This window comes from Callithrix jacchus, chromosome 4, assembly GCF_049354715.1.
Source record: "Callithrix jacchus isolate 240 chromosome 4, calJac240_pri, whole genome shotgun sequence".
In the NCBI taxonomy this organism is placed as follows: Eukaryota; Metazoa; Chordata; class Mammalia; order Primates; family Cebidae; genus Callithrix; species Callithrix jacchus.
In genome coordinates this window covers 134,230,774-134,254,209 of record NC_133505.1, presented here as the reverse complement: position 1 = coordinate 134,254,209, position 23,436 = coordinate 134,230,774, and the positions used below count along the sequence as shown (strand labels likewise).

Below are 23,436 nucleotides of genomic sequence, written 5' to 3'. Positions count from 1 at the left end.
GGAGTGGTATAAATTAACTAAATCTTTGTCTTTTAGGTTAGGATTTGAAAGTAATTTAAGCTCATAAGTCAAGATGTGCAAGTGTTACAGATGTAGCCTCCAGCAAAACTAAAAAGCAGAAATAGTAAGACAGAGTTGCTTTTGGGGATTGGAAATGTTGGATCAGGAGACTTTTGCTTTCCTTTCTAACTCTTCTGCACTGTTTGATTTATTACAGTGTGAATGTATTGCTTTGATGAAAAATAAAAGTAAAACAATGGCAAAAAAAAAAAAGACTGAGTGGGAAAAGCAGTGTTAGTAGCAGCAAGTGAGAGCAGAGAGGAGAGTGCTAGAATCCAAGATCATGAGGATGGAGAAATTCTGATGAACAGTGAGGTCCATGTTCTGATTATACTTACAAGAGGCTAAAAAAAAAGACTAAAAAGAAGTTCAGCAGTGGTGTTAACATTCAGGTCTGTTGATGTCATGTTTGGAGAGGGAGAGCAAAGAGGAGAACATGAGCTAGAGGCCATTCTGAGCAAAATGCGCAAGGATCCTGAAGATGAAGGGCCACACCTGGAATCTATAGAAATTTAGAAAAGGTTGGTCTTGCCAGACAATACCTTAAAAGGGGGATCAGAAATAGGGCTTGTGAGTTAGAAGAGGTCAGAAGAGCAGCTTTTATGGAAGGGGTTTCAAAGAAATATTGTCAGGCTTAAGTTGAGCTGAGGAGACAGAAAGCAGCCTCCAAGACCCACATCCTTGAGGGGCACCTAGTCACAACAGTGCATGCATTTTATATTTTAGCAACAATTTGGTAGCAAGAATGCCATTTAATAGTTTATATCCAGTAGTTTGAATGCTTGAAGAAATAGTGAGATGAGTCATACTCATTAAAATCATTTCTAGCTCAAATATTAATACAGCAATGTTTTAAATCAGATTGCCAGATGTAAACCTTTTAAAGACTCATGTGAAAGCTGTATTTTAATACTCAGAAGGCTAAGATGATTTCAAAGGTAATTAAAAAAATGAATTGAGAATAATTTTCCTAGATACAGACAGACCTATTATAAAGTACACCAGAGTTCCCATCTGCCATCTGCAGCAACTGTCACCCTGCTGGACACTGTTCAAATGCTATTCATATGTCCACTAATTCAAAACTAATTTCACCAAAAACTCATCTAACAAAAAATGTGTCACATAGCTGATTCCACTGTAATTTCTGTTTTCATAATTTGAAATAAGATTAATTTTCCTGCCCTTTGGCCACAGATTACACTTACAGGCTCTAAGAGTTATGGTTTCCCATTAAAATAGAAGCTAGGAAGGTTACGACAATAACCATGAAAATTAATTAATTCTAAATTTTCAGGAAGACAAAATAAGGAAGAAGATTTATCTCTACACAAAGAGCTACTCCAGTGTTCATTACATCAGCATTTTTCTAAGCCGCCTTTGGCATTTTGAAGAGGAGGCACTCGCCACAGCGTCTCTAAAATAGAAAATTCTTTTGCACGATTGTCCAATATCTGGAGTGACAAGGCTAACATCTTTAAGGGTAGAAAAAAATTCTTGTTTATATCCTTAAGAATAATAATTGTACAGATTAGCTGTCAATTCAGGTGTTATTTTAAAATAAAAAGTTTCGGCTAAGCCTTGCTTCAAATGTTCATTTCATCTTTGGCTAACTTCACAGAACGTTAGAGTAGCAAGAAGCACATTGATTTGAGCTTGATGGAAGTATGGTAAGAGGTTCTCCACCTAAGCATTGTAGATTAAAATTCTTAAACTCGTTTCAATCAAAATTCTTAAACTCGTTTCAATGTGATTATATTGAGTTCTTCCCGCATCCATGAACTAGGATTTGATTTTTTCCAAGAGGGTGATTAAATCAACATAAATCAAGATGGTGGGACTTCTAGATATCAAATTACCTAGATCTCAGCTTTCATCAGGGAAAATAAAGGAAGATGCAAGTGAAAGCTGTATCTGAAATATGAGTGCTGTTAATCTCCTACTTTATTGCTTGATATATTCTTGAAACATATCTTTGAAAGTGAAGTATAAAATAGGATAGTAATGAAGAATTCCTTTCCCAGAGGACACAGTAAGATCTTTGATATGTGATATGTGAGAAGATTTCTTTTTTTTTTGAGACGGAGTTTCGCACTTGTTACCCAGGCTGGAGTGCAATGGCGCGATCTCGGCTCACGCAACCTCCACCTCCTGGGTTCAGGCAATTCTCCTGCCTCAGCCTCCTGAGTAATTGGGATTACAGGCACGCGCCACCATGCCCAGCTAATTTTTTGTATATTTTTTAGTAGAGACGGGGTTTCACCATGTTAACCAGGATGGTCTCCATCTCTTGACCTTGTGATCCACCCGCCTCGGCCTCCCAAAGTGCTGGGATTACAGGCTTGAGCCACCGCGCCCGGCCTGTGAGAAGATTTCTAATCAGTTACAGCAAGGATGGTTTTTCTTGGGTCTGGTCCCAGCTAGTTGAGGAAAAAGAATAGATCTTTGAAGGGCTGAGATGGAGGTACTGTCTTCTCTTATTAGGGCAACTAAGGAAATAAATTCAGGCATCTTTCTTTTCCATAGGCCTACTGGCTCTCCTCTGACCCAAGAAAAAGTCAGGGTAGATGCCAACTCTTTTAAATGTCTGACTTTCTGAAGGTACTTGGAATAAGCACAGAAGAAAGAGTCTGTCCCTTCTATTAACCACTGTTGATCCCAGTAATGTCTTAGTGTCAAGCCACATGCAAACACCTGTGACTGCTGGTGAAGTCCCTGATCAACTGCCAACCCAGACCAAGCCAGCAAGGTCACATTTGAATGAGAGGGTGTGAGAGTTCAGGGAGGAGGAACACTAGCCAAGGAGGGTGACACCAGCACGGACTCTCACCTGGGAAAGTCACAGCCTAAAGTTCCAGGAAAAGCCAAAAGAGGGAAATGAGTTTCTGATGAGCTAATGAAGCAAGGCCTGCCAAACACAGGCTTGAGCAAATCCTCTGTAAACAACGTAAGGCTGCAAGGGACAGGAAAGGGTCAAGATGGCATGTCTTTGGGAGAGGGTCAAACAAGCTCAGAAGCATCTCTTTGAATTGGTATAAAGAAGACATTCTGAGCAGAAAGGGCGGTTTGAGTATATATGGATAATTTAGGAAACCTCAGAATATTGTCCAAAAGAGATGACTGTCTATATGAATGAGCAGTTTTAGATTATTTTTCACAGTTTATATCTTTTTAAAAAATATTTGCCTCTATTACACTATGGACCTTTATAATGCACAATGAGAAATTAATTAGTTTTTATAAAAACACTTGATCATCTTCTAAATTATTTATGGTGATTCAACCATGTAACAGAATAGAACACACACATACACACACACACACACACACACACAAAGAGACAGATTATGTACAGGACTTCATGATTTTCTAGAATGATAGTTTGCATATCCACAGCAAGCCTGTATTTGTTGTGATTAGATTTTTATTCTCTTTTATTTATGTATAGTCTCTGAATTATTGTTATTGTTGGTATTTTAAGTAGAATTTAATTCTCTTGAAGAAAGTTGGTTAATGTGTGATTTCTTCTCAAATTTCACTTGAAATTTCTTCACTTAAATTTACTTTCTGAAGTGAAAAAGTACAGGCAGTGGAAAGTAGCAGTGTTTATATAAGCAGAGAAGGAGGTTGCTTTTTTTAGTCAGGAGAGGATTGATTTTTTTTTTACAAAGTAAAAAGGAAAGTACATTATCTGGGATACTTCATGTTGCTTTAAATATGAGTGATGTTTAGTCCCTGGCCAAGACAGGTCCTTTGTTGCTCTCTAAGGAAAAACAAGCCCATTTGCCCTTGGGGAGAAGGGGCACAAATAAATACAATCATGACCTGGGAATCTCAATAAATTGAAAAAGTATGATTTTACTCAACAGCATGGCCTTAGGTATGAGATGAAAGATGGATTTGAAGAACTCTTTCCATTTTTTTCACGGACATCTGGGTTAACTTCTCTGGGTAATATTTATTTGTTTCTTTCTTTCTTTGTGAAACAAATATTCAGTACCTTATAATTGCATCCTTACTTTTAGCAGGAACATTAAAAACAACATGTGAACTACGAGCCAAGAATAACATTAAATAATTTAATAGTCATTTCATATTAGTAGACAGGATTGTAATGTTTCATGTCTAATAACAAGTTACATGGAAATTACATAGAATAAATAGAACTTATTTTTGAAGTTCAACTACAGCATGGTCACAAAGGCCTGATGCGTGGCAGTTCAAATTTGTCTATGTCCCTGTCCATTATTTGCAAACATTGTAGTTTTCTCATTTTTCTCTGGACCCTACCTTCAGGTTGAAGACTTGACATTACAGAAGCAGGGCCTGACAGAGGGTTTTATTTCTTCAGTTGCTGGCAGGCTATGCTCTCACACCGAGGGCAATAGGGGCCACTCTCTTTACACACTTAGTTCTCAATTCTCTTTCCCTAACATAACCATTCTTAGATTTGTAACTTCCATAGATAGTTAACCCACGTAATTTGATTCAGAGCTATATGGGATACTGTATAAATATAGTTTTGCATGATTTCAGTAATGAGTTTATTTAAAAGCACAGGATTTGAAATATGTGTCTTTATGGATAAAACAAGGTAAAATGTAATTGCATTTTATGTGATTTTATCTACTAATATATGACGATAAGCAATACTGTTAGGAATAATGATATACATTACTTTGCTTATGCCTGTGAACGTGACTAAGCAGTGATCATTGATAACTAGTTAAATAAAAAGTCATAAAAATTAAGTCTGTGTTTTATTCATGAATTTGCCTATTTATTTAATATGTAGTTATTTAATGCCTACTATATTTAAAACCTTGAGATAAGAGGACAGTGAACAGGGCGGGCATAGCTTTTACTTTCAGGGAGTTTTAGCCAGGGAGATAGATATTAACCATGAAAACAGGTATTATTTGATTGTAATTCTAAAAATTGCATTACAGTAGAAGAACGAGTTGCACAAAGATTAGAAAATAGGGTGCTGGCTAAGGTTTATGCAGTGAGGGAAACTTGCAGGAAACCAAGACTTCATAAAATTAAGGGGGAAATTTTACTAAGAATGTTTTAGGCAAACAGAATAGCCAAGCCTTCAGACAGGAAGGTAGAGTGGTGAGATTGTGGACCTGAAAGGACATTAGAATTGGAGTCCAAAGTGCTTACTAAGGCATGTAAGCTCCTGCCTCTCTACACTTCATCTCATTTCATAAATCTCTACCTACCCCTACCATCTCTACAGGTGATAGATAAGCCACATGATTGCTGAAATTATATAGGAATGGTAAAAAGAAAGCTGGGGAAATAACAGAACCTTGAAGCCTCTTGACCCTCACTGTTTGAGTAAATTAAGGATACTCCAGAAAAGGAGTCTAAGAATAAGCACTCAGATTGGTAGGAGGAACATTGGAAGCCAAAGGAGGTGACTAGACATGTCAGATGCTGCCGAGAAGTCGAACAAGTTTAAGTCTGGCAGGTTATTGGCCAGATTGAAGTTTCTGAACAGAAATGGATGCTGTTCAGAAACAGAATAGAGAAGAAAAAAAAGAGCAAAGGAGTGATGGATATAGAGAAAGTAGAGGGATCAGTGGATCCCAGTGAGGTCCATGAATAGCCTTGGCAGGGATTGTAGTAAAAGCAGTCTTGGAGAAGGGAGATTTGGCTGGAGTGAAGAGAATAAACTTGAGGATAGGCGATGAAGTGAAAGAGGAACATATTTAATAATATTGTAAGTGGAAACATTTCAGGTGATTACAGTAGACTTCATTTGTGATCTTGGGACTGAAAGCATGAGGTAGAAAAATGAGAAATTCATTTGTAATAAGGAGATCCAGGGATGAATAAGATAGGGTGTTTATGTAGATGTGGATATTGTCCAAGATTATGGCGATGCTGGGGCTAGAAAAGACAACATTCCAGGTGCCAAACCTTTTCATGAAAGATGCATAGAGATTAGTAGATAGATGATACCAACAAGAAGGGAGATGGTGCATAGCTAGTTTAGACAGGAACATCAAAGCAGTAGGCATGTCTTGTAAGGAGGTAAGGATGCAATGAACGACACTCAGGGTAACAGGATCCTCCACTTCAGGGTGGCAGGGATGTAGAATAAGCAGCCAGCATCATTCACAGAAGTGGTGTCTTCAAAGAAGAATGGGATTTTAGTCAGTGTAAGAAGGTAGAGACAATGTTCAGAAGAGAAGTTTAATATGTAGTGAAGCTTGCAAACCATAAAGTTATCAAGACACAGTGGAAGAATTTGAGAGATAGGAAAGGGAAGAGGGAAGAGAGAGAATTGAGAGTTAGTGGAGGGCAGTTGGGCAGTTAAGAATGAAACGTTGGCCGAGCGCGGTGGCTCACGCCTGTAATCCCAGCACTTTGGGAGGCTGAGGCGGGTGGATCACTAGGTCAAGAGATCGAGACCATCCTGGTCAACATGGTGAAACCCCGTCGCTACTAAAAATATAAAAAATTATCTGGGCATGGTGGCGCGTGCCTGTAATCCCAGCTACTCAGGAGGCTGAGGCAGGAGAATTGCCTGAACCCAGGAGGCGGAGGTTGCGGTGAGCCGAGATCGCGCCATTGCACTCCAGCCTGGGTAACAAGAGTGAAACTCCGTCTCAAAAAACAAAAATAAATAAATGAAACGTTGTGGGAATTTTATTGTAGCAGAAAAGAGATGCCAGAGTATAATATGCAAACCCAGGGAACTAGAAGGAGGGGCCAAGTAAACAAGGAAGAGGGAGCGTGGCAGGGTCAGTAACTTAAGAGACACCCACCTCCCTTTACGTTAGGACCTCAGTACGGCAGCCTGGCTATAATATGTAATGTAAAAGAGAAGTTGGAAAATCTAACCGGGTTTGCCTAAGAAGAGACTCCACTGTGGGCACGGTTTCCAGCAAAATGAGGTTCTTAATCACTGATACACTAATATGTTTATAAAATGTCCAGTCTGCCAGAGGTTTGCACCAGGAAGCACAGGACCTTTACAATACAGAAACTATTCTGATCAAGGGGTCATTTTCTCTCTCAGGCATTCACAACAATCCTTTCATGTGTAAATAAGTTCAGCATTTCTTTCTTTTCAGTCTGAAATATATTAGAATATACATAACTTGCATGAATTCTTAACTTTCCCTCAATGTTTTAATATTTCCAATTGAATTTGGTATGAACAAATATGAAGCTTATTCCTTCTTTATTGCATTGCTCGGTTCTGAGAAACTGCGATTTAATACTCATGTCATAACTTGAAATGATAATATATTTTTCAAGGTATCTAATTCAGAATCAGGAAAGTAGTTGGATGCTGAAATCTGCTTCTTTCCAAAAACTATATGATAATGTAGGCCTGACAATAAATTTTAAAAATTACCGTGATAGACTTATGTTTTTGTTTTTTTTGAGACAGAGTTTCACTCTTGTTACTGAGGCTGGAATGCAATGGCGCAATCTCGGCTCACCGCAACCTCCGCCTCCTGGGTTCAGGCAATTCTCCTGCCTCAGCATTCTGAGTAGCTGGGATTACAGGCACGCCCCACCGTGCCCAGCTAACTTTTTCTATTTTTAGTAGAGACGAGGTTTCGCCATGTTGACCAGGATGGTCTTGATCTCTTGACCTCGTGATCCACCTGCCTTGGCCTCCCAAAGTGCTGGGATTGTAGGCATGAGCCACCGTGCCCAGCCTTAGACTTATGTTTTTACGGTTTGTGGAGGAGCTAAACATAAACAAGCAGGGTATTTAGTTCTAGTTAATACCAGCATCCAAACACTAATCTTTTGAGCTGTCTCTGGTAGTATCACTAGGATCTCTTCCTTTGCCATTAGAAAAGGAATTTGAGAAATATCTACTAATGACTTACCGTACTTTATTTGCACAAACAATGTAAGACATTGTGTTTGAATAATTTTGAGTCTGAGAGAATGTCATGTTGGAAATGTATTCTCACGCGATATCCAGTATCTGGGATACTATAGATATATGGTGGTTGAAGGTACCAGTTATCTGTCAGCATACAATGCTGCATAACCACCAGAAAAACATAATGGCATACAACCAAAAGCACATTCATTTTGTTCACGAAGCTGTGGAATTCAGCTGACCTGAGCTGATCTCAGGTGATCTAGGCTGGTTTCACCCAAATGTCTCGGGCTCCTCTGGTTGTTGGTTGCTTCAGCTTGGACAGCTGGGGTGACCTAACTCTGCCCATCTCGTGTTTAATCTGTGGTCAGCTAATACAGGCATAGCCTCATGGCATAGTGGAAGTTAAGGAATGAGCAAAAACAATTGTGCAAGCCTCTTTCAAGCCCCTGTGTCAATATTCTGTTAGGCCAGAAGAAGCCACTTTGAGAGGTCAAAAGTCAGAGTAGGATAGCACTGCAAAATTCTTTAGAAAGGACATGGATACAGAGAGGAGTGAAGAGTGAGGGCTATCTGTGCATCCAGTTCACTGCATTAAAAATCTCAAGAAATCAATCATAAAGAACACCATCCAGGGTTCAGGCTCAGCATTGTTCATTTGTTAACTCAAGTGAATTATTTAATCATTCTAAAGCCTAATTTCCTTACTGGCCCTTCTCAAGCTTTAAAAGCCGTTGGCTTTATAAAATCGGGCTTTTAATGAATTTCATGCTATATACAGTCTATTGGAAATACTTCACAGGAAGTTGTCCATTGTACTATCCTTTAGTGAGCCAACATGGCTAGGCTGAATGGCCATAATTGATTATCTAATATTGACATATTCTGTAATTTTATTTAAATTGATAAAATTTTAGTCTGGACTTGGTATGAATTAATTAAGTACTGGAAGTTGAATTTTCAATTGGAATCTTTATTTTTTGCTCCCATCTGATGATTCTTTTGAAGCATACAGTGTGTCAGTATAATGTCAAATGCTGTGATATCTCTTACATGTGAGATGAGTTATAGGGCCATTGATGCCGTGCCTTAATAATTCATTGTTATGATGAATTAATTACTCTAAAATTGACTAGAGGAACTTTGTCAAATTCGCATAATGCACCTAAAAATGTGGGTTAATTTATAGCAGATGTTATGATTTGTTTTATATAAAGCATACAGATAATACAGAAATGAAATCTGCTTTAATTATATAGTATGTAATTATGTAATAGATAATGAAGTGCTGGATTAGTTAACTATAAGAATAAAAACTAAGTGAAAATGTTCCAAATGAAAAATATTTTATAAGTTTCACAAAAAGAAAGTAATATACACAAATGGTCTTTGAAGATGGTTTTCTATGCCTAAAATGACTTCTTATTCTAGTTACTTAGATTGCTTCAAAAATTGTACACCTATATTTCCAAAATAAGTTGATAAACCTATAATTTGTAACTTGCTTTGACATGTCGAATGTTCTGTTTCAGACATACCTAAATGACTTGCCATGTGATAAATCGTTCATAGCTCTGTGAAACATTTATTTTGGACTGATAATTTACTTGTAATATCAATCACTCTGACCTGTGTCATTTCAGCATCATCATGTAGACATATCCAAGAAACTTCACCAGAATCAAGCTGGCCTGGATTCAAAAGTACCAGTTGGTAGTCAGAATGATTTCATGGCTGTAGAGAACGAGAGGAGCTACTGCGGGGCCACAGCAGTAGCCAGTACTAATGTGACTACAGGTCAGTTCAACCACAGTAGTTTAACTGTCCACATGACAAAGGTGCAGTGGACAGATTCTTACTGCTATTTTGTTTGGAATATATGGCTCAGCCAAAGTGACTACCCTGCCCTGCAAATCACATTGAAATAAAGTTTTACATGAGGCATAATATTGAACACTCACAATAATAATAGTAATGTTTATTGTTTTTCGTTATTAGATTTTTCGCCTCATTTATGGTTTTCATGGCCAATGAAGTGTTTTAAGATTGCTTGTATTGTTGTGATAATAAAATTTTGATATTTTTTCTAGAACAATGAACAACAAGAATTACTTTCTTGAAAAGATGTTAAAATAATTGACACGTGTTAAATTTAAGAAAGTGTCAGATAAGTCATTGACTGCAAGCTTGAATTATTATCATTTATAGAGATTGTGATCTGATATTTTTCATCTCTACTGAGGGCAAAACAAAAGCAAATGGACTTGCGGAGGAGTTGATAGCATTCAATTAAGCTACCCAGACTAACTTCCATATGGCAGAAATTTGGGATGAGATAGCAAGGGAAATAAGAAGTTTGTTTCTTGCCAATATTTTAGACACACCAAACCCCCTCAATTTCTATTACACTTTATCTTTGAAACTTCACATTTAGTTCATGGGAAAATTGAAACTGTAATTATTCTTAAGCATACGGTTTGTTCCTTTCTCCTCCTTATTTGGTTTTGTAGCTAGCACGCTTTCTTCTCCAAGGACATGTAAAAGTCAAAATACTAGATATAAAGTCTCTGAAGTGTTCCTGCTCCAAACCCGGTCTGCACAATCTGGGTTCTTTCACGTAGTTAGCTTACAGGCTTCTGACACTCCTATAAATACGTCCCATAGATCTTTTCTTATTACCTTTTCATTGACTCTCTCCGAGTGAGAAAAATGAAATTCTGTAAAGGGCTTTGAAAACCATGCATATTGCAATTCCTCCAAATTTCTAATACTAATCAAGTGTGACTATAAAAGAAACAACCACTGCAGTGAAATCGCTGCAGCATGTAGAGTCTCAAGCCATTATTAATTCATTGGAAACTGTTTTTTTTTTCTTTTTCTTTAAGATTGTGGATTCTAAAAAGTACCAGATAACACAATTCCTGACATCAAAGTTTTTGTTTCAATCAGAGGGAAATGTTACCTAATCTTCTCTTGTATGTGAATCTTTCGGGCATGGTACAGCAGTAGTCCCAGCTTTGTGCCCTGAGTGAGTAGTACAGCGTATGTTACAGACCAGAGCAGCACATGCTTTGAACCATATTACATGGAAGTGATGATTTTAGAGACAAGGATGACCTGGAATTAAAGCAGTGGTTCCAGGCAAATGACACTCCTTAACTTCATTCAAGAGAGTAAAATGGAATCTCCTTTCCTAAATCAATTTGATTTTAACATCCATTTATTTAGAAATTACCCAGTATGAACATCTTGGCAATATTTTTTATTTGCTTTCCCATTTGTAAATGCAATAAATTACTGTCTTTCTTCATTATGGATTATAATTGTGTGATAATTCTATATATAAAAATGCAAAAGTGGAATAGAGCAAAAATATAATTTTTCAAAGTTTATTTTTATCTATATAATATAGTGTATGTTCTTCATTTCCAAAAAGAAAAGACTCATTGGAGCCATACTTTACACTTACCATACTTCACATGGATAGCTCATGGAGTATGTAGTAGCCTCCTTTGAGTTCAGGATGGGTAGATTAGGTGTTTTCTGAGCTTTCTCCTCTTTCTAATGCTTAGACATAACTCAGTCATTTCCTAAATTCTCTTTGATAAGAGTAACAGTTGCAGAGAATTTATAGCATATCACGGACTTAAAAAAAAAAAAGCCTAATTAAGATAGGGGTGTTGCTTTCCTTTTCTAGCATTGCTCTTTCAGGATACCCAGACCTAATTCTTTCAGTTAAATGGGGTGGAACTTTTTCAAGTATGTATCTAATAATTGTACTAAAGGGAATTATTTATCTTGGTATTCAATGTCAACAACTAGAATTTTGCTGTGAATGATGAACATGAATTGTGTAATAAGACTCTATTCCAGCCAAGAGTACAGTAAACCTTCACTCAAGATTAATGCTGCCAGCCGCTGATATCTTCACTAAGAAACTGATGAAAACATTTCACTAGATATTCTCGATGACCTTCTTCTGTGGGTTCTTGATTCACTCTGGTTGCTTGGTGATGCCCATGCCTTATTTTAAAAACATTATTATTAATTCTACATGTTATTTTATTCATAAATTACTAAAAAAATAGTTGTCTGAAAGCAGGGTGATTAAGTGATAGAATGACAAAGTGCACACCTTTAGAGACTGAACCGAGATTTCTGGGTGTACATTTTGGCTTCCCCATTAGGTAGCTATGTACCATGAGCAATTTGTTAAAAAGACTATTCCATTATTTGTAAAATTGAGTTACTGGTAGTGCTATATATCATGGGATTTAAAGTTAGAGTATATCGTAAACTACAATGAAGTCAAGCTGTAATCATTAACTACTGAGTCTTTACAAATTGATTGCTAAGGAAAACTTTGTTTTCCTACAGTATGCTCTGTAAATTCCTGGCTGTGGCCACTTGATGTTACGGATCTTTCAGTCTCTTGAGTTTCTGTTTGCATTTTTTGCCTTTGAGAACAGTATGCTCTTGGAAATGTTGTGGCCTTCGTGAATGCTATGAATATTGGAAAGGATGAGAAACCCTCTTTGCTAATGTCATTGATTCCTCAGAGTAAAAGAAACACTCCAATTATGTAGCGACATGGATGCCCTGACTCTTTCTGATGGACTCTTTCCCCATCTTACCTCAGCAGCAATAGCTGAGGACGAGCACAGGACTTCAGTGTTTATTCAGCTTAAGGCCTATTTTTAGTTGATAGCATGTGTTAAGTGGAAATGTTTTCATTGAGTTAGTTATTTGTTGCATCCAGTTCCCTGGGCTGATTTGCATGTGGAAAGTTGATTGGGAAGTGGTCTCAGAACAGCGCTTCAGGCAGAGTCCCAGAAGCAGGTCTGGACAGAGGGAGAAATTGAACCATGATACACAGTCACAACAAAGACCTCAAATGATCCTGTAGGGAGCTCTGGAATTGGCATGGCTCTTTAAGGTTGTCCTGAATTAGAAGGTGGGGAACAGACCTTTATACCCCCTGCATCAAACAATCATTGGATGCAGCTGTCCCTGAGAAGGGTCTGTGGCTATGGGCAATGTGGATTTTTTCAGCCAAGGGCACAGCCATTTGGTATAAGAGGATGATTATTTAGTTCTGAGGCGGATCTGGGTATTATGTGGGTCATTCATTAATTGCTGCCATTGCTTCTGGTTATCTTCCTGGCAAAACAGGGGGCCATTTTCCTTTTACCTCCTTATGTCTCTCTAGAAACTGAAATCTTTGCCAGGAAGGATGACCTTTTAAATATGCTTATTTGTTTTTGCCCTACATAAACACAAATGTTTTCTAATGAGCAAATTCTGTACACTCCTAATCCGTATTTTCTAATGTAATTTTCTCCTTCTGTAGCTTTGACTATGTTCTTTGAATTTCCTACCACTTTACACTAAATCTGTGCTACTGCTTGTCCTTCATAAATTAGACTTGTCGAATAGTAAGAAAAACCCTAGGCTAGAAAATGAAACCCAGACACCCCACCAAAATAATGGGTACACCAGATAATCTATATGCCCTGTCGGTTCTGAAAGCCTGTGATTCTATGGGTTATTCTGAGTTACAGCATTGAAATTGTTAGACTCAAATGGTCCTGTCTCTAAGAGAGACTCACATACAGGTGATTCACATCTAAGATCCTACTTAATTTGGGAAATTAAACAGGTAAGAAAAAACAAACTCCCTGGGAAAGCTCTCCACTTAGGCCAAGGTGGAAGCTAGAGAATAAAGAGTGATTCTGTAGCTTTAGTTTAACCCAAATGTTTAATGTAAACTTCAGATCTTATTTGTATCATGGAAAATAAAACATAAGTAAGTTCCCTATCAGGACCATTTTGAGGATTAGACAAATCGGGCGTTCTATATTAAAGACCTTAATTGAATGGCTCATTATATGTAATCAAGAGACAGGTAGTTTAAATCATAAAACACATGCTGTTTCTTAATTTTAATGAAAAAACACCTCAATAATTCAATGTTATTCTAAGTAGTGTTCTAAGTGCAAAAATTACCTTATTCCAAAGTCTAGAAAACCTGTTATTAAAAATATTGCATAGTTTTCAAGTGATGATTTAAAAATCTATCCTTTCATCTTTATATTTAACATCAATGCAGCTTTTTCATAATATAAACAAAATAATGATTTAGTAGAATTTATTTTACATTTCTAGATAATGCTATTTTAGTTTGGAAATACTGATACCCTAATGAAAAATATTATAAGATTGCTCTTCGTTTTATATCAATCTATCTCCCTCTTCTCAGAAGATTTAAATGTTTAAGAAAGTGCTGCAAGGAGAACCCAGTCATTTCATTCTTTGAACAGTTCTGAAATATCATTTCCTATTAGGCAGTTGTGTGAGCACTGACAACCTGGCCCCTCTTCTTCCCTAGAGATTAATTTATTTCTTGCAGTACTTGCTCTCCATGGAAATCTTACTCGTAAGCCTGCACCAATGGGAGATCTCATCAGCAGAATGTTAATTATAAAAGCAAAACTGTGTACCATATTGAGAGGGAAAAACAGTTCTCTAGGCAAAGCAACCTTTTCTTTTCTTGTTACTCTGCTCTCTGCTCCATCTAGGGTTGAACAGAAATATTAACCCCTGGGAAAATATTCCACAAGGTGCTGGGGGATCATAGAAAGTGCAAATTTTGCAATGAGACAGACCCAAGACTAAGCTCTAATTCAAAGAATGTCACATTTGTTTCTGACTTTGTTTACTGATCTTTACAATTAGAATAAAAATACTTACCTTACATGAAAGTTCTTGTGCTTTAAAATATCTCTTAATGTGTATGTTAAAAATACATATTCTTGGGATCTATTCTCTAGAGCGTAGCAAACCATCATGGCCTGTGGGTAAAATATTAATAGGTCCCATTGCCTGTCTTTTTATGGCTGGGGAGCTAGAAATATTTGCTTTTTCATTTTCAAATGTTAAAGAATATTAAAAATAATTTTTGACATGTAAAAATTATATAAAATTCAAATTGTAGTGTCTATAAGTAAAGTTTTATTGGCACACATCTACATTTATTTAAACATTGTCTATGACTGCTTTAGTGCTCTCTCAGCACAGTCAAATAATGGTAGCAGATATTTACCGTCTGGCTCTTTAGAGAAAAAATATGATTCAGAGGTTCTCAGATACACCACAGGGATGTATTTCAACATATCTCAGGCGAATCTGCTATAGGGGTTCTATACATCACACTTTGAAAAATAATGCACTAGAAGAATTGTGAACAACCTTTCTGTTCTTCTCACTTATCACACCCACTCTATCAGAAAGTCTTATTGGCTTTATCTTCAAACCACATCTAGAATATGCTCATTTGTTTTTTCATGGCTACTGCTACCAACCAAGTCTAAACTATCTGCTGCTATCTACCACTGTCTCTTATCCAGATTCTGGCAGTTGCTTTCTAACTAGTCTATTTGCTCCCACACTTGGTCCATAGTGTCCATTCTCAACACAACAGCCAGAGTAAGTATATTATCATCTTAAATCAGATTGTGTAACTCCTCTCATTAATATCCTCCAGTGGCCTCCCTACTTCTCCTCCTTTCTCACTACTCTGGATATGTTGGCTTTGTAGTGGTTTCTTAGAAACCCTAGAAGAGCTCTATCCTCAAGGTTGGCACAGACTGTTTTATCTAAATGCCACAGTCTTTCCCCAGAGATCCATGTTGGCTTTCGGCTTCACTTCCTTTAGGTCTTCTTCAATGGCTACCTTCTTGGTGATCACCTTATTTTAAAACTATAACCCTCCTGTCTGAGACCGTCTGCCCCCTTTATGCTCTCTAACATATTTTTCACTGTTCTTTTTATTTTGATTATTGGTCACCTACTCCACCTAAGGTCACTATGAAGGCAGGGATTTTTATCAGTTTGCTCTACCCTTAGGTTATAGGAAAGTCTCTGGCTCATAAGAGGTTCACATTAAGTATTTCTTGAGGGCTGGGCGCAGTGGCTCAAGCCTGTAATCCCAGCACTTTGGGAGACCGAGGCAGGTGGATCATGAGGTCAACAGATCGAGACCATCCTGGTCAACATGGTGAAACCCCATCTCTACTAAAAATACAAAAAATTAGCTGGGCATGGTGGCGCGTGCCTGTAATCCTGGCTACCCGGGAGGCTGAGGCAGGAGAATTGCCTGAACCCAGGAGGCAGAGGTTGCAGTGAGCCGAGATCGCGCCATTGCACTCCAGCCTGGGTAACAAGAGCGAAACTCCATCTAAAAAAAAAAAAGTATTTCTTGAATACAAAAATGAACTCCATACTCCTATCTTGTGCTCGACAGATTACATGTGGATTCCATCAAATATTTTCTGCATGCAAAAACAGTTGCCAAGAGTACAAAGACTCATCTCTGAAACATAATCCAATACCCACTTCATCACTTCAAATGAGAGGGGAAATAAAGCAGCTATTAACTTGTATTACTTGTTTGTTCAGTCTCAGCCAACAATTTGATTACAAAAGATATAAGGAAAGGGAAGATAATGGTGGGTACAAATACGAAAACATGAATGAAATTCCAGTTGAAACTGCTCAGAAGAGAATCCAGGAAACCATAATCAAGTTGCATCCTAAAAGAGGTAGATGGCTCATGGCAGGTTTGAATGTTCGCCATCACGTTGAGCAATTTCAGGTGACTGGCACTCAAAGTTCCCTAAAAGAAAAATGAAGAGGGAATATTTTTCCTTCAAATTAACGCTTTAGGAAACATCAGCTTTATAAGATAATGTAAATTACTTCTAGATGTACTTCAGCTTGATTCCTCCAAAATATGAGGAAATGGAAATTTTCTTTCATATTAACCTTCTTATTCCAATAATTATCGGTGTAATTTTATGCTCATAACTTCATTTTGTAGATTATTCTTAGAAAGATGTAATTCTAACCATTGAAGGACACCCCTTCAGCCCATGTTTTTGAGAGAGAAAAGCAAAATGAAACTCCATTCTATGTCTACTCTTCTAAGTGGGAAATACTTCATTTGATCTCCAAGGAACTTAGTCTACATGATTATAAATACCTCAGTTAGTATGATCATCTGAGTAACTACTTCAGTGAATATTCATTTCAATGAAATCGTCATCTTCTTATTAAACGTGTGACATTTCCAAAAGGAATAGGTGATGAATGCCAAAAAGAAAAAGGCTTTAAATCAATTTGGATTTTAAAACCTAAATCATTGTCAGAAAAAAAAAGTTCTTGCACATTTTGATATTTCTTGAAAGTTGGTATGCTAAGGAACATAGTTTTGATTCAATGTGGAATCTTCTGCTGTCAAGTATAGCTTGCCACCAGAGCACAGATTCAATTTAGAGGACCACTGCACTGGGTGAAGATTGGGTTAGATCAGGCAGGGCGAGATGACCTAAAAGGTCCCCTCTAAAACTAAGATTGTTTAAATCCCAGTATTTTATTTGGAAATAATCTAATTATTTTAATTACCTCAACTCCCATTTTTCTGCTTGATTATGTACTACCTTAAATCGGCTTATTGACAAGGGAGAGTTAGACCAATAACTGTCAAGATGACAGACTGAACTTTCAAACTGCATGCTTGTAATAGTTTTATATGACTCTGAGATGGTAATAGCAAGTAATATTTCTCTAGCACTTTACATTTTACAAAGTACTTGCAAGATCATTATTTCATTTGACATTTCCTCAACTCTCTATGATTCAGTTATTATAATGAAAACTTATTCACTGATAAGAAAATGGAATTCAGAGATTCCTCAAGACACACATCCAGTTAAGTTGTAGACCCAGGAATCGGATCTAGGTCTTCAGATTCCAATTCTCTGTACTACAATTCATTTATTTCATTTTCCTTCATCCCATCCCCCTGCTCCCTAAGAAAAAGCAGCACTGTAAGGAAGAAATATTGCTGTTATTCCTTTTTATAGATAAAGTCACAAAGATAGTAAATGATAGAAGTGGGAATTAAATCTGGGCATACTGCCTAAAAATCTTGTGTTCTTTTATCTAAAATGTTAATATTCTACAGTATGTGGTTTTATTACTGTTTGTCATATAAGAAACATCTAAAAATCTAAAGGCAGCCATTGAAGACAGTGGATCATGAGGAGAGGGAAGAAAATCTAGGAGAACATGCAGTCCGGGTTCTCTTCCTCATCGGTCCACTGACCACTCCAGTTCCCAGCTCCAGATAGTACTGAAGGAAATGTTGATAGAAGAAAGAAATTCAGACCATTAGGGGAATTAACCTGGTGTGTAGAGATACTCCTCCTCTTTCTTCTTTGACATTACCTTTCTTCTTTCTAAATTAGTCTGTGACCTCCTCAGGAGCCAGAGAACTGCATATTTTGTTTCTGTGTTTCACATACATTGTAAAAGTCGCTAAGAGATGGTGAGATAATTTCAATCTTTCTGCATTTATTGACATATTCTATCTTTGTGATTATTCCATTCAATAGGCAGTATTATCCTCCTTATACCTCTCCTTCTCCTTTAAAAAATATGAGAAAATGAGACACATAAAGGTTAGGTAAATTACTTTAGGTTATAAAGTTAGTGTGACAGAAAAAGAATTCAAAGAAGAAGAGAGGAAGGAGGAAGAAAAGAAGGAAGAAAGTGAGGAAAAATGGGAGAGGGGAAGAAGGGAAGGAAAACAAATGGAAGGAATAAAGGAATGGAATGAAGGAAGGGAAAGGAAGAAAAGGAAGGAAGGAAGGAAGGAAGGAAGGAAGGAAGGAAGGAAGGAAGGAAGGAAGGAAGGAAGGAAGGGAGGGAGGGAGGGAGGGAGGGAGGGAGGGAGGGAAGGAAGGAAGAAGGAAGGAAGGGAAAGGAAAGGGAGAGAGGGAGAAAGGGAGAGAGAGAGTGGGAGGGAGGGAGGGAAGCAGTTATAGGCTGTTGAGTACTCAGGAGGAAGACCAACAGAGACTTTCTCTCCAGGTCCAGGCAGCTAGCACTTAACTAACCTCTAGTAGAACAGAGGCAGGGGAAGGTCAGAGAGATTTCTGGCTTTCTGTTCCTCTTAAACACTTGCAGTGCTTACTTTTAGGGCTTCTTTTAATCACCCATCCATTGTGTTCCGTAAAGCCACAGTAGAAAGGAATTAAGTGTCTTGCCTGAAGACAGGCACAATTCCTATTTGTAGCTTAGCTTGCTTTATTTGAGAGTCTGACATGTTGCGTTAATGCCAGGTCTGTGTATATGTTAACTGGGAACTCTAACTAGATAGTACAGCTTATGCTGGAGTCCTATTGGTTTTTCTTCAGTTTAACAATTACTCGGTACGTTTTTCCTCCTCTGTAGTTCTTAGAACTCCTAACTAAGCTTGTATTCTATTCTGTAGGCATAGTGCCACAGCCAAAGACTGTTGAGTCCAGAAACAGACATTGTTAGACACAATCAGCTTCATCATCTTGCTAGCGGTGTGATTTCTAGGCAGGTCTCAACTTCATTGAGGCCTCAGTTTTCTACCTTACATTATCCATATGATAGAGTTTTTATAAGGATGAACTAAAATGCCAAGACAAGCATTTTGTCCATGGAAAAACACTTCTACATCTAAGCTATTGTCTCCTACCTTCTACAAGTATCCACCTTGTTTCTGAAGAGCTTACTTTCTTCTGGTTTTCCTCCCCCCCCCCCATTTTATTTTGTTAGCTCTTTCTGTTTTACTTCCAACCATTTCTCAAAAAGCATATATGCATGTGGGTGTCAACAGTATTTGAAAGCAGCCAGTTTCCTTTCTGGTTATTTTCAATACTTGTTTCTGATAAATGCTTCTTATTTTTTCATTTATAGAAATGTTCAAAAATGAAAAACATCAAATATAACAAGATGTGACAGAAGCCACTTAGGCAGCAAACATAGATGTTGCAGTGAAAAAGGAAGCTAGCCTTCTAACTGAAAAGCAAGTATTTCCCAACAGACTCCAGAAGAAACTTGACTCATCGCTGTAAACAAGAGAACAACCTTAAACGTTTTAACAGATAGAACTTAGAGAAACCTATGGTATAGAATTCCTACAGTCTATTCTGTTGTGTCTAAACCTGTATGTATTGCTTTGTTGTTACTTAGGAGATATTTATTTAAGGTGCACATTTTTGGGGGGGTTCTTATTTCTGCTACCAACAACTAAGTAATTGAGAAATAATTTTGTATTTCAGTTTCTGAGTAAAACCAGTCTGAAAGGGGATAAAAGCCCACCAAATATTTTCATTTTTTTCAGAATGTGTTTTGCCATTTTTAGTGCTATCATCATTTCTAACAAGACCTAAAGAAAAATAACTGTATCTGAGTGATTTAAAATGTCCAGGTTTCTTATCCACATCCCTTGGAACTGTGGAAAGGAGTTTGGCTTCACATTCAGTGTATTTATGAAATACACTGTGTGATGAATATGCTTGAATTTCAACAGCCAAAGCCATTGAGAATCATAGGAGTTTTTCCATAACCTTCTTTTTCATGCCCAACAAGTTCATGACTGAAATTTCACCAGATTTCTGAGATGATGTCTTAATATTTTATGTCCTGTATACCAGATAATTCTTTAGATGAATGTATATTAAGATTGTAGGAGAATTATCTACTTAATCATAACATTTGATGGAAGGAAAAAGGCAATAAAATTATAATGAGATATAATAAATTTGGTTGACAATAAACCAAAGCGATTCTTAATTAGTATACATTAGAATTATGTTCTTACAGTTGCATCATCTATTAAAAATTACTTTAAGGGCTCCAACATTTTGATAATTTATCTTATTATGTATTAAGCATACAAGAACAATATGATTTTTCCTCTAACAGAATGAAGAGACAGGCTATCTGGTTAATGTTACATAGGAATTTAATAGTAAAGCTTGAACTTCATCCATAGATCATACTCTGTACAAAATCTGTTAGATAACATCCTATCTCATACTTACTTTATGTATATGGAGAAATTTGTTGATTTTGTATCAAAATGTTTCTGAAGACAATAAATTGTGAGTCAACTTTTTAACAAAAGAAATACAGTTAGAGATTTTTCAATGTTTATATTCTGATTAAGCTTACTTTCCCTTATTGTTTTTCTTTTTAAATGATAACGAATCCTGATTTCTAATGTTCTAAAAATTGCTTTGTGATTTGATTGTGGTAATATCATTTCTTATCTACAATTTCTAGAATTTTATGGGATAGTTTTACTTTTATTTATTCTGCCTGTACAGACAAGAACAAAAACTTTTCTAAGCCCCACATTTGGTTATTGAAGGCCACAGAGAATCTTAACTCAACCTAACAACCTTGGCCAAATGCATTATGGGTGTTTTAGACTCACATAATTTGTTATTTTCAAATAATAGTGAATAATTAATATTTTTATTTGGAATATGAGAACAATTAAATTTGTAATTTTAGTAAGTACAACTCTTTGATTAGAGAATTAAGAGAATGCATATCTTACTTTGGTTGTAAATTATCAAGAGCTTTCTAATAGAAATCATATATAACATTTCTAAATATAAGTCCTTTCACATACTGCATTTCCAGTTGTCTTAATATTGAAAAGTGTAATAAACTTCATGTTCAACTATTGGAGATTTGGGAAGATTGAAAATAAATTTCCTAATTTTTATTTGGATGTGTTCTCTTCTATGTTTAACTCTAGAATAACTATCTTCCTGTAACAATTAAGTTAAAATATTCTTTAACTGGAATTGAAATCAACTGGTCACTAAGGAGGGAGCTGCTTGTTTTTTTTTTAAAGCCAGGAGAGAGATTGTCCTCCCTGTGTCCCCTCCATCTCCTGTGGACTTACAGTGCTGAGCTCAAGCATAATGACCAAACTTCACAGCATGGTCAAGCTGCAGAGATAGGTGCCAAGACTACCAATTATTAATACTGGCCTCTTCCTAATTGAATCAGTCAAGCAGTTTTGGAAAAGGCTGTCAGAAAGGAGTGAGAAATGGAAAGAGGAAAATGTGATTGTTGAGATGGGCTAGCTCAACTCTTATATCCAGGATTTTAATATAAAAACAGTTTAAGATCAAAGTCAACATGTAATGAGACTTATAGGTATTTATCCAACAGTCCTTGGTTCAAGTTGCCTCTAAAAGGAAGATAATGTGTAAAACTCTGGGGAGAGTCAGAATTAGGATCTAATTATAACCCCAGTAGGCTGAAATACTAAAAATGAAATCCAATGGAATAAAAGTATTCTTTTGATTTTACCATGAAAATATTTCCACAGTTGTAACACTTCTGACTGCTTCTAATTCTACGGCTGTGGTCCCAGCTTCAGTCATCTCTTTTGGATTATTGCAAAAGCCCTGTAACAATTCTTCTCATTCCTGCTCTTGCTACCTATCAAGCTATTCTGATTGTGAGAGCCAGAATGAACTATTATTATACACCACATATTTTAGAAAGGTGTACACAATCTATTCCCATTATCTCTCTGGATTCTTCTTATTCACTTTGGTCAAGTCATGCTGACCGTCCCATTTGATATGGTTTGGGTGTGTCCCCACCTAAATCTCATCTTAAATTGTAGTTCCCATAATCCCCACATGTCGTGGGGGGCACCCAGTGGGAGGTAATTCAGTCATGGGGGTAGTTTCCCCCATGCTGTTCTCCTGTTAGTGAATGAGTTCTCATGAGATCTGATGACTTTTATAAAGGCTTTTTTCCACTTTTGCTCAAAACATCTTGCTGCCACCATGTGAAGAAGGACGTATTTTCTTCCCCTTCTTCCATGATTATAAGTTTCCTGAGCCCTCCCCAACCATGCTGAACTGTGAGTCAATTATAAATTGACTTTATAAAGTCAATTTATAAAGTCTTTCCTTTATAAATTGCCCAGTTGTGGGCATGTCTTTATTAGCAGTGTGAGAATGGACTAATGCACCATTACTCATCAACCGGGCCAGGGCTACTCCTACCCCAAGGCCTTTGAATTTGCTGTTCTCCCCACCTGGAACACTTTTAGCTCACCTCTCCAAACAGGTCACTCCCATACTTCCTTCAGGCTTTTCCACATATTTCCTTCTCAGTGTGGGCAGGCCACCCTAATCTCAAACTGTAACCTCAACTCCTCTTGGTCTTTCTATCTCCTTCCCTGCCTTAATTTTCCCTGTAATAGTTTATTCTATCTAACATAACAAATTATATATTTTACACATTTTTTTCTGTCTCTTTTAAACTAGAATGTAAACTCCCTGAAGGCAGGATTTCTTATTGGTTTCTGCACTACATCCAGGCACTTAGAATAGTGTCTGGCATCTATCTGGGACTCAATATATGTTTGCTGAGTGAACTGATTAAAGTAAGGAATACGAGAACTCAGGTCAGACTGCCCAGGTCTGACTACTGACTCCCTATTTACTGGATTGCCTGGGATAAGTTTGTGTGCCTCTTTCTGCTTCAAATTCATATACATATATATATATGAATTTAATCCCTATTATATATATATATATATATATATATATAATAAGGATTAAAATAGAATCTACATTGTAGAGTTGTTGTGATAATTT

At 36.9% G+C, this 23,436-nt stretch overlaps 1 protein-coding gene across 3 annotated transcripts in view; it reads left to right on the top strand.

Moving 5' to 3' along the window:
• Positions 1-21,533, top strand: part of THEMIS (thymocyte selection associated) — a 226,526-nt gene extending 204,993 nt beyond the window's left edge. For 2 of the 3 annotated variants that reach the window (XM_054254420.2, XM_054254422.2), the window contains exon 5: positions 9,565-13,933. In XM_054254420.2, the coding sequence (XP_054110395.2) occupies positions 9,565-9,849 (285 nt within the window). In that variant the 3' untranslated portion in view covers positions 9,850-13,933. Of the gene's footprint in view, positions 1-9,564; positions 13,934-19,711 lie in introns of those variants that run through there. The other variant, XM_008995003.5, reaches the window with a different exon arrangement.
• Positions 21,534-23,436: the final 1,903 nt, after the last annotated feature.